Raw genomic sequence first — 11,888 nt, 5'->3', positions numbered from 1 at the left:
ATCGCAGACACGCAGATCACTGATGCAGAGAGATTACTATACAACTCGTAATAACGTCATTCCCGACTCGATCCTTCCACTTTATCTCTACCTCGAGCTTGAACCACTGATCTCAGAATCGTCCGTTGCCAGTGGCGTAACTATTATAAATGCACTCGAGCGATGAATTCTTCTCTTCTCTCAAATAAACCTGTAGAGTGTGTATAGACGTACATTTCCTCCGAAGCATAAAACTAGCATAAGTTCCTTAATTAAAAATTATAGATACGATTATAGATACAACTATAGTTAATTGGTGTTGATAAATTCCAATTTTACATTTCACCATTTAATCCTCACGCACTTACAGCTTTTGCACACTCCTAGTTGCACCACTGGCAGTTTGCAACTGCATTGTTAATCGCTCTTTATTTTATTTGTGTAGAAGCGAATGCGATATAATTGCTTTGAGCGAAATGCTTTTATTTAAAATAAATTTGAAGTAAATATATCTACATATTTATAATGGACACAAATAGAGTCCATTTATTTGCTCTATATCAGTTCCATAGAACACAATTCAATCTTTATTTAAGAAGTAATTAATAATAAATGCCAAAGTTTTTCTAAAAATTTTATAGACTAATTCAAGTTAGACTTAGAGTTTCCGTTCACTCGCGGATTTTTTTCTTTTTATTAAAAAAAACATCCAGATCTCTTATAACAATTTTATAATCTAATTTTATACGATGGATCGCTCGACTTATTTTTACGATTAAATATTTCTTTCCTCCTTTCAACAAATAAAGAAAAAAAATTCGCAAGTACCGTAAAGATATTCTCGCCAGATATTGCTATTGCATTTTATTCTTTCGCTATATTTATTGTTATGCATGAGCCGCGTATGAATTAGCAACTTTATTCCTGCCGTAAAATAAACAAAGTAAATAGACGTAACATTTCGCTGATTCAACAAGAAGGCTCCTTCGAGTCGCGCCTCCGCGAATCGATGATGTTCCACTTCTGGGCTGCATTTATTCTAGATATTACTATCTGCAATTGAAATCGTATATCGCGACGAGTTCCTCCTCCGAACAAGCACTGCGTGCGAGAGAGAATTTTTTTCCTTAATCCTTTACGTGCGTGGAATAATTTTTCTCCCGCAGCTTCTGAACGCTCGCTTCGTTAAATTTTCATACCAAACGACGTACTGTACGATTCCTCGCACTCCTTCGCCTTTCGATCTCCTTCCTTCTCCGATATTCTAGTATCTCTCTTGTAAAAAAAACGACTCGTCGTACTTATTATAATAATCATAATCGATGTTGCGTTCATTAGATCAGGCGTTCTCAAATTTCATTTGCGCTGACGACAAAGCAAATACGCGTTGTGTGCGAATTTCTTATCAGCAAATCTGATTTCATCGGTCAGCTAGAGTTCCGTAAGAAATTTCGCGGTGGCTTCGGACGATCGTATTTTTTAATTTTATGCGTATCGAGCGTTTTACAGCACTTCGGCGTGTCGCGCGAAATGATTTGAGGACCCTACTTAGGTTCTTCATTTTATTTTACTAGCTCCAACGTCTATCTACATCTTATGTAACGCAACGTGCACCGGATGCACATGCGCTTGCATAAAATATAAACATATAAAAATACGACGTAGAGATAATAAAACTTAGTTTCTCTTTCATGTTATAGACTTAGAATTAGTCCGTAGATCAGGGATGCGCAAAAAATGTCCGATTTATTTTAAAATAAAAAAAAGGAAAAAAAGCAGCTCGATGACTTTTTCGATATTTTGACATATTATTACAAATCGTGTCAAGGAAACAAATGTCGAACGTTCTGTATGACTTTACGAATTCGATTATATGTAATCTAGCTAGAAGTTAATCAAATTTCCAATAAATTATATTTGAAATAGTAAAATTCTTTTCAGAGATGATTGATCGATCAACATCGAATCGATGCTGATTCAACATCGATCGACTAATCATTTCTAGCTGGATTTAGCTTTTGTAGCGAGCGTTTTTTCAATAATATATTAACAGACTTTTACAATTTCAAATGCTACGAATCAATTATAACGATTCAATTGTAACGAAATTTAAAATTTTATTTAAATTAAACGGTATCTATTCTGACATTTAGCTTGTGCATTCCTGTCAACAGGTGGTAACCAAAGTGCACAGTAAGTATCGATAACGGTTCCGTAAATCGCATTCGATGACAACACATGATATAATTGAGAAGACTTGGAGTCAAGTAAATTACACGAGGTTGTCAGATTGTACTTCTTTAACAATATAAAATTATATTAACAACAGAATAATGTTCGATATAGAGATAATTATGATTACTCCAAGATTTAGATTACTTTTCGATTGAAAAAGTATTAACATACGTCATTAAAATAATCTACAAGATAATGTTAATTAAGCGACTATTAATTAATAAACAAAAAAATGGATCCTAGTATTATTATAAATATATAACGTTTGTCGTATTTTTACGATTATTTTGCAACATAACTCCTGTTGCTTCAATACGTGACGTATGATATTATTTATTTTGATCGACGGATTGATATTTTGATTGCGGATCTCGTTTCATAGATAAATTACCTACTATTTCGGAAACAAATGTGTGCACTGCACGGACGAAGCGATTTGTTCGCTTAATCGCGAAATCCTGTTGTTTGGTTATCACCAAAACGAAGCGCGTGAAGTCGACCTGCGTTATTTCTGTGTATCATAAAAAAAATTTATTGCGCCTCTAGTAAAAACTGATCGTAAATAAAAGTTACTTTAACCCAGCCATGCGCGTATATTTATTTCGACAACATATTCCGTATTTTTTTGTGTCCAATGCTAAATATAGTCTGTTTCTCTTTATCACTAAATTTTAAAATGGGGGACATACGATACGAAGTACAAAAAACACGATATGAAGAAGACATATTCCTCCAGTATTGTAAATTGTTGACAGTAAAACAGCAGTTTTTCAGTACAAAAAAAAGCGTCAACATTTTGTTTTTGACTGTTGTAAAAAATTATATAAAAAATTATATAAGAAATATAAAATCATTTGAGAATATTTTGAGTACTTTTAATAGAACGTTAAAAGTTTTTTTTGCTACGTACTCTCAAAAGTGCAATATCAATTTTCAAGCTCAAAATTGCTAAACAATAAAGGTAACAGAGAGATCAAACATGAATAAATAATTAGGTCACAAAATAAAAAAACCTAGTTTATTTTAAAAATTAAATTTCAAGAATATTAATACTAGTTTTTTCAACAAATAGACAATATAGGTTTTGATTTAACTAACAAATGGCTTGACAAAATAAAAAAAATATATGTATTATTTCTGAATCTATTTAGAATAACATTCATAAAAACATATATATATTATTCTGAAACTATTTAGAATAGCATTCATTATTTTCGAAGAATACTCCAATAATAAAACACGCGGTTATCTTAAAACCATTGCGCTTAAAACCATTAATAATGTTGTAACCATCAAACATTTATCAACACCTTACTATCAATAAGAGATAAAAGTCAAGAGATAATAGACCATTAAAACCATTAATCGATATCGCTTCAAATATCACACAGTCGAATGAAGTCATTTTATAACGAAAAGAAAACAATACATCGCTCCATAATCAAGAAGCAACTGATGCGCAACTGAAAACCAGATGCGCATTTATATGGAATTTATGTAAGTATGACACACGAATACACACGCACATGTATATATAAGCCTTCACGGTCGATCTTTCAGCCATATACAGCACGAGGATGAGCGTGCTGGAAAGAAGAGAACGTGAAGTGAACGCGTGTCGACTCTCATCCGCGGACGATTCTGTGATTCGCAGCAGCGATAATAACAGAGTGTGTGTTATCGAATTCGCGTCCGCGAGTTCGACTGACTGTTGCATGTTTCGGATTGCAAATCACGAGTACGTGCAATTTCGTTCGGCATTCACGCACGTCACGCATCTCCCTCCGCGCGCTTCATGAAGAACGCCAAGAGGATATCACACGACGTGCTGCAGCGGTCGCAGTGCCGTATCGACCACGGTAGTTTTTAGTGCTGGCGTAGCCGAACGACGTCCCACATCGTGTGTATGAACAGAGGTAAACTTTGCCTTACATGATAGATAATAAAGAAGTCTGCGATAAGCGCACTGATATTTTTTATCTGATAGAGAAACAAGTGTTTTTCTAATAAACACAGTTCAGAGAAACTATCCGACGTAATTGAATTCAGTGAATCATTTGTTTGCAAAGCCGGATAAGCCCGTGATCTTTTACGAAAATAAGTAAAGCTATCTTTGGCTTAATAGTTTCTTTGATTTAAACGTGGGAGTCTCATTTTTTTTTAAATATTTATCACACAATAAAAGAAAAGAATTTTCTAATTGCATTTTTAGGAAATATATAATTTTGTAATTTAGATCAGTTTTAAACATGGATATCGAACTTTAAAAATGTGAAAATGTTATCACATTTTTATTTCTTCCTACACGAAGAAAAATGATTTTGCTATGAACACAGGATTGCAAAATTTAATTGTCAAATTTGTGTGCTGTTTATAGTAAAGAAATTTGCATATTTGACAAATATTTTGCATTTGTTGCAAATAATTTTTGTAATGTACAAAAAAGAATAAATATTTGTAAAACTGGCAAATAATTTGCGATCCCTATATTTGCAAATTTGCCATTATGGCACAGAATTAGCGTTCATAACAAATTTTTCTCTCCATCGTTTTTATTTCTTTAATTTATGGTTATTGTTAGATCTGTATAATCTAAATTTCTGTTTTGCTAAAATAATGATTCACTAACTGAAGGGATAATTCCAAGTTATTGAGATAAACAAAGCAACTGGTTCTCAATCGCGCAAAGTAACTTTATATGTATACTAACTTATTTTACACAAGGAACAGCTGCTAAATGACTAGGTTTGTACCGGACTCATTGCGTTAGCCGCTAACGAGCTCTCGTTTACCATCTAGTCTACGATTGGAGAAGTTACTTGAGATTGCTACGGGAAACGTGTAATTAGGCCAAATGGATCGGGCCAGAGGACGTACCTCGATGGGTAATTGTCGTATCCGAAAGCTTGGCGTTTGCGTAAGCGTGATTATACTCGGAACCTTCATCGCTTGTATGCTGTTAGCGTACACAGCGTTTGCATCTCTGGTTACCGAACCTGACACGTTGCAGCAGGTGGTTTTTGTGAGTAGCTCATTTGTAATAGTTGACCTGTCATCTCGCTTCCATTAACATGTTAATTTAATTTTAATGTTTACGTTTAATGAAACTTGAATCTATTAACAATTTCACAATTTTACGAGATATTTAATCATTTTATTTTAACATCATAAATGGTATCCAATAGCGAGATGAAATACGTCCGACATATTGAAAAAAATCTGGTGATAACAATAATCAGTCTAAACAGATACTAAAGCTTCGATAAAATAATTTCAATCAAATATAATCAAAACTAAACGCTATTTTTATTTTTCTAAATATTATCTTAATTATTATTTATACCTCTGTAATTAATTATAATTATTTTGGTAATAATAGTACCAATCAAATAATAATAATTTACGTAAATATTCCATCAATATGTTGCTAAACAAGATATGTTTAGTAGCTATTACCAGATTTCTTTTTTAATATATTAAAAATATCTGTAATGTTATTTTAATTTTTTAAGCATTTAAATGAATCCTGCTTCAGGAATTTTAATCAAGGAATTTATTAAATGAGGAAAAATGCGATGAACTTGTGTATTAAATGAATAGTATTTTTCTCTCATACAGAAATCGTCATTATTTGTTGACAGCTGTTTCGTCATGGCGATCGAACTCCTACAGAAACCTATCCTAAGGATCCTCATATAAATTATAATTGGCCTGGTGGCTGGGGTTCTTTGACCAAGGTTCGAACAAAATACGTATAGATACTGATGAATCAATGTTACCGTATATAATATGATAATATATATCCAGATTTGCTATAAATAAAATCCTTGCACAACATGTATCACGATTGTAAAACGCGTGATCGAGCATGAATAATGATGCACAACGCGTTATCAATCTCGAAATCCATTTTCAGAAAGGAATGCGTCAACTGTATAACATGGGTCAGTGGTTACGCTTAAAATACGGCCCTATAATCGGTCGTAAATTCGAGAGCACAGCCACGCTGATACGTAGCAGCTACGCGGATCGGTGCGTCATGTCGGCACTGGCATTACTCGCCGGATTGTTCACACCAAGTCCCGAGAACATGTTCGTGCCCGATTTGACATGGACTCCCGTTCCTGTACATTCGATACCACGGGAATTGGACAAGGTGTAATACAAAATCAAATTTATAATGTTAAATCAAAAGAATTTTCTTACAGTTTAAAATTTTATATGAAGTCCTATTCGCTATCTCCTTGTTTTAAAAGATCTCTTTTTTAAATATTTATTATTGTTCAAATAAAAACACGTAATTTATAACCTTAAGATTGCAAGTCAATTAATTGTTATAATCTCTATATAAACATCAAATTTTATATAAAATTTCATTTTACGTTGCAAAAACACTTGAATTAAAATAGTACAATATGATAAGAAGATATATTTGTTATTTTAACTCGTCAGCTATGTCAAATTTTATATCTCCCGTTAGCAACTTGAGTTTTTGAGCATAAAGACAAATTATTCCAGATTATAAAAATCTGAAAAAATTCTTGTCTACTCATGAAAACTTTAACAACAAGTTTTTATCATGGAAGTTAAATTGTTTTATTTATTTTTTACAGATTTAAATTTATAACCAAAATTCATAATCAATATATCGATTATGATTTCAAAGTCCAATTTGGCCGACAAAAAATTAAACAAATGATAAATTACTTGTTAAAAACATGAAAGTGATCTCTATAAAGAAATTTATTTTTCAATACAGTGATATTGTAGCTGTAGATATTATTGTAGCTGATTGTGATGAAGGCACCATGTCCAAAGCTAGAAGCGGCTCTAAAACAGGCGTACATAGAGGAAGAAAAAAAATCAGATGAGAAAATGGCCGAGTATTATAAGGAACTAACGCAGCACACCGGACAGAATATGAGCACGATCATCGATGTCGAGTTTCTTTACAACACCCTCGAGATCGAAGAGCAACACAATTTACAACTTCCAGCATGGACGCAAAATTTTTACAACGACAAGATGCGCGAAATAGCCGCTCGTAGTCTCGCAATCTTCACCGAAGGCACTATTCAAAAACGTCTTCGTGGAGGTATGACGATATCTCTATAGCGATAAATATCGCTGAAAATATACTTTTTAAATTATATCATAAAATCTTGTTTTGGAAATTATATTATCACTATTTGCAGGGCCGCTACTAAAAGAGATTTTACATTGCATGGAAGAGAGTAAAGACAATCCCAAATCGAAACGATCTTATTTTTATTCCGCTCACGACATAACTATCGTTAACGTGATGAGGACAATGGGATTCACGAATGAGCTTCTTAAACCAGATTATGGAGCGATGATCATATTGGAGTTACACTTCGTCAATGATGGAGCCGACCAAGAAGTAAAGGTATGGATAGTTATCGTAAAGTTTTATGATACAGCTATGAATATTTTTATAATCAGAAATTGTTTCACCTATCGTAAAAAAACTTTAACACGCTGCAAATTCCGTCTAAGTATTTTATTACGTCATTATTGAAAATTATAATAGATATTATATTATGTAATTACCGGAAATAATGTGTAATCGATTTAATTAATTAATGGTAACAATTAGCGTTTCTGCATAATTGCTGAGATTCATCCGGAATTCCTGAAATAGTTCCTATTTGCATACCAATATATTACATGTATATTATCTAATAAATACTTTTATACCTCCCGCGATTGCTATTCTAGTGATTTATAAATTATAAAATAATTATATAATAAACTAATTTATTCTATTCTCTGTTTGTTATCAAAGGCACTATATTTAAATAATACAGAAATGGACAACGCGCATCGTTTGGAAATTCCTAACTGCGCGAGTCCTTGCCTATTGCAAAACCTGAAGCAAGTGTGGCACGAAGTGATTCCGGACGATTGGGATGCAGAATGTAAAATGTAAAACTATTGATGAGAGTACGCAAAAATTCATACATATTTCATACTTACTTAAACGATACAAATGGACGTTTCTATTACATTTCGAGCTGTTTTCAACGAAAATTCTTTAAATCTTACGTTCTTGGTTAGAGATACAGTCATTACTCTGATGCCATTTAAATCGAAAGAACAAATATATAGCTTAAAGAATCATCAAAAGAGATTAAAAAATACAAATTTCTTCAGAAATAAAGTAAAAATTTGCAATAAGGAAAAGTAAAGTACAGATAAAATGTAATGAAACATGAACGAACCAATTTACAATTATGTTTCTAATCTGTTCAACATGATTGCACATTTTAAGTATGAAATGTACATATATGAACTTTTGCGCACAAAGTACCACGCTATACTCTCATTGCTGATCTCATTGTAAATTATATTTTTCAAATAAGAGGATGCTGCTAAGTTTTCTTTTTATTTAAAGAATCACTAAGTTTTAGATAATAATTTACAATATGTTTACAATTGTACTTTATTATGAAATTAAATTTGCACTTTCACGTGAAACTGCATATAAAAAGCGAAACAAGAGATATAGTTCAGGAGACAAACTATTAGCGTTATTTATGTCATTCTATCCTTATTTTACGAAATGAACGATAAACATAGAATGACACAAACAGCGCTAATAGCGTTTCTCCTGATATACTCATTAATGCTAATAATTTAGTATGTATTAAATGAAATATATGTAATTCCGAGATCAATACTTATTAATTTAAATGTAGGACCAGTTACATTAATACTTGTAATTATTAATCTCGTAATTATCACACACACAATGTAATAATAATTAGCAATTAAGGAATCTCAGATTTATACATTTCTAATATTATCACAAAATAATAGCATTAAAATAATATATGTATAATTATAAGATAGAAAGAAAACTAGAAGCGTTTTCGCAATAATGTGAAAATTTTATTGTACTTACTAACGTTGATCTACTAATAAAACAATGTCATTGTTCGAATATGTACTTCTTTTTTCACCTGCGTATATATGAAGAATTCATCGATGGACGAATCAATCTGTTATGCGAATTCTGTAAAAATAAAATTCATACAAGCAAGTGTAATTAAAAATTGCTTCAGTAAATTCTTATTTGTCGATATGAATGTACAGTACGAAAAATTTAACACAGAAGGCGCCTCTGACATCTTATTGCAGATAATCGTCAAAACTGTTATCAGTAATAGAAATAGGATCGTCAATATCTTATGCAATTCTGATAAATGATAAGAATGATATCATTTCAGCAATATCTGTATTGACGCTAAGTATAAGATAGAAATTTTTAATGCAAGAAGTTATAAAAGAAACTTTTCAATTTCTTTAAGAAAATATTTTCCCAAGAAAGTTAATTTCCATTATTATGTCGTTTGTACTTTTCAATATAAAATTACATTTTGAATCGCATTTTGAAAAAAAAATTGTCAGTTATTTTTTTATTAAATTATGATTTAATAAATTATAATTTGATTATATTATTTATCGAAATTTCTTTATTTTTCACTGCGATTACTGTTTCCAGATATTTAAAAAAAATCGAATTAACTCTTAGATTTAAACAGAGATTATATATTATATTAGAAGAATTTTAAAAAAATAAAAATAACTTTTGAGATCTTTTAAGAATCTTTTAAGAAATCTTCTTTTTTTACTAAATTTTTTACTAAAAAAATAAATAAATACAGATTTATACGACAAAAATATGAAAGTGTTCTGAACAAATTATTAAAAATAAAAGTTGATAAACTCGCTGAATAAACTTGCTGAATTTTTCAAAACTTAACGTTGCATTGCTAAGGACATCCGCATTCTGCTCCTTAGGAAGACTATGAATGTCTGCAGTCGAGTGCACAATGTGCACGTAACAATTGTCAGTATCCCTGCAAACCAGTTGTAATTCAAGCGAAGCTTGTTAAGACGAATAAATGGACACGAAATCGTTTAACCGGGATGTGCCCATTTTGCTTATGCAACGGCTGACACTGGACCCGTTTTGCATATCATTGCGTAATATCATGTATGATTATTGGCGTGAACTATTGTCTGTTGTACCGAATAGTGCGTGAGCAATTAGCAATTAAACAGTCGCGCTCGATGCAATAGGGAGATACACTTCTGATCTCAATGCGTGTTCTACTTATGAATAAATTGAATGCTTTGTCATGATATGATTTTAATTAATTTCTTTTGTCTATAGATTATTGCCAAAAAAAAGTAAAAATGATTTTTTTCTAATAAATAAAAAAATAATTTAAGTGACAACGGAATAATTAAACACTTGTCAAGGCGAATATTAATTCAATATAATATTTCGGTCGATACGCGAAATTCTCTTCAAGTAAGATCAAGGAATTATAATTTTTTTCTAAGTTACAGATATCGCGTTGTTAATTTGATTGCTGCGTCCGCAATATTCCATTTTTTATGTCAATCAGAATCAAGGAAATTGCGGCTAACTCAATGCTATGCATTTAATAGAAAAGATAAAACAGAAGGTTTAGCTCGTGCTTATCATTTTTCATGACTCATTATTTAACGATTTAAATTTTATTCGCGCGAATCTACTGCATTGCTAGATTCAACGTTTCGTGATTCGATCGATCTTGCATGAGACAAGGTCACAGTTATCGATTGTCTCTCTTGACGTGGCCACATATTGTTAACATTACGCCTTCGTTATGTCACTCATTTGTTACCATTACAGCATTACATAATTTACTGTTCGTAGGAGGAAATTCTAGTGATCTGGGATATCCTATATTTTCCCGATTTCGTAGATCTTTTTTCTCATTAGCAAAAGTAAGGAAAATTCTTGCGTAGGTAGCAATAGATACCCGCTAAATGTTCTTTGTTTTACTGATTTGTTATACAATCATTTACATTTCAACTTAAAGGAAAAACAGTAATGAGTGAGGCTCTTTAAATAAACCGATAAAATAAACCGATAAAATAAACGAATAAAGTAATAATAATTATTTATAAAAGGAAATCCTAGTGAAGTGATATATCCTATATTTTTCCAATTTTTCCAATCTGCAGATCTCTTTTCTCATAATTAATAAATGTAAGGAAAACGATTACGTGAGTGGCAATAGACATCCGCTAAACGTTTCTCCGTTTTAATGATTTATTGTGCAATTTTTTACATTCAAATTATTTATATTCATTTAATAAAAGAAAACATGAGTCAATCATTAAAGAAATAAATAAATGAAATAAATAAATAACTAAAGTAATAATTAAAGTAATAAGTTGATTTTTAAATTATTCAATACATTTTCGTAAAATTTCCTCACTTATGAAGTTATTAATTGTTGCCATTATCGTTTTCTTAATCTTTTAACAATTTCTAGCACAGTAAGATGTGTTTTAATGGCTACAATAAAGAAAAATATAAGAGCTTCATTTATTAATGGAATAGAACTTCGTTAATGCAAGTGAAAATGAAAATGAAGAGAATATACAGGAATTAAAAGAAAAAACATTATTTATTTATGCTTTAAAAGCATCGTTTTGAGCACAAAATGATCAATTATTAAAAGATTTTATATTTAATATAATATTAATATAAATTATTAATTTTTGTTTATCATGCGTAATAATATTTTATTTTATTATACATAATTGCATAATATACGTATATATATATATATATATATATATATATATAT

The 11,888-nt window shown here is 31.0% G+C and overlaps 1 protein-coding gene across 1 annotated transcript; it reads left to right on the top strand.

Moving 5' to 3' along the window:
* Positions 1 to 5,068: 5,068 nt before the first annotated feature.
* On the top strand, positions 5,069 to 8,164 carry LOC105620328 (prostatic acid phosphatase). Its single transcript, XM_012201830.1, has 6 exons — positions 5,069 to 5,236; positions 5,856 to 5,951; positions 6,131 to 6,370; positions 7,003 to 7,309; positions 7,410 to 7,621; positions 8,021 to 8,164. Exons 1-6 carry the CDS (start codon positions 5,069 to 5,071, stop codon positions 8,162 to 8,164), a joined length of 1,167 nt encoding a protein of 388 aa, XP_012057220.1.
* Positions 8,165 to 11,888: the final 3,724 nt, after the last annotated feature.

The sequence above is a fragment of the Atta cephalotes genome (genome assembly GCF_000143395.1).
Source record: "Atta cephalotes unplaced genomic scaffold scaffold00025, whole genome shotgun sequence".
In the NCBI taxonomy this organism is placed as follows: Eukaryota; Metazoa; Arthropoda; class Insecta; order Hymenoptera; family Formicidae; genus Atta; species Atta cephalotes.
Note: the sequence above shows the minus strand (reverse complement) of the source record. Positions and strands in the feature narration are given on the sequence as shown.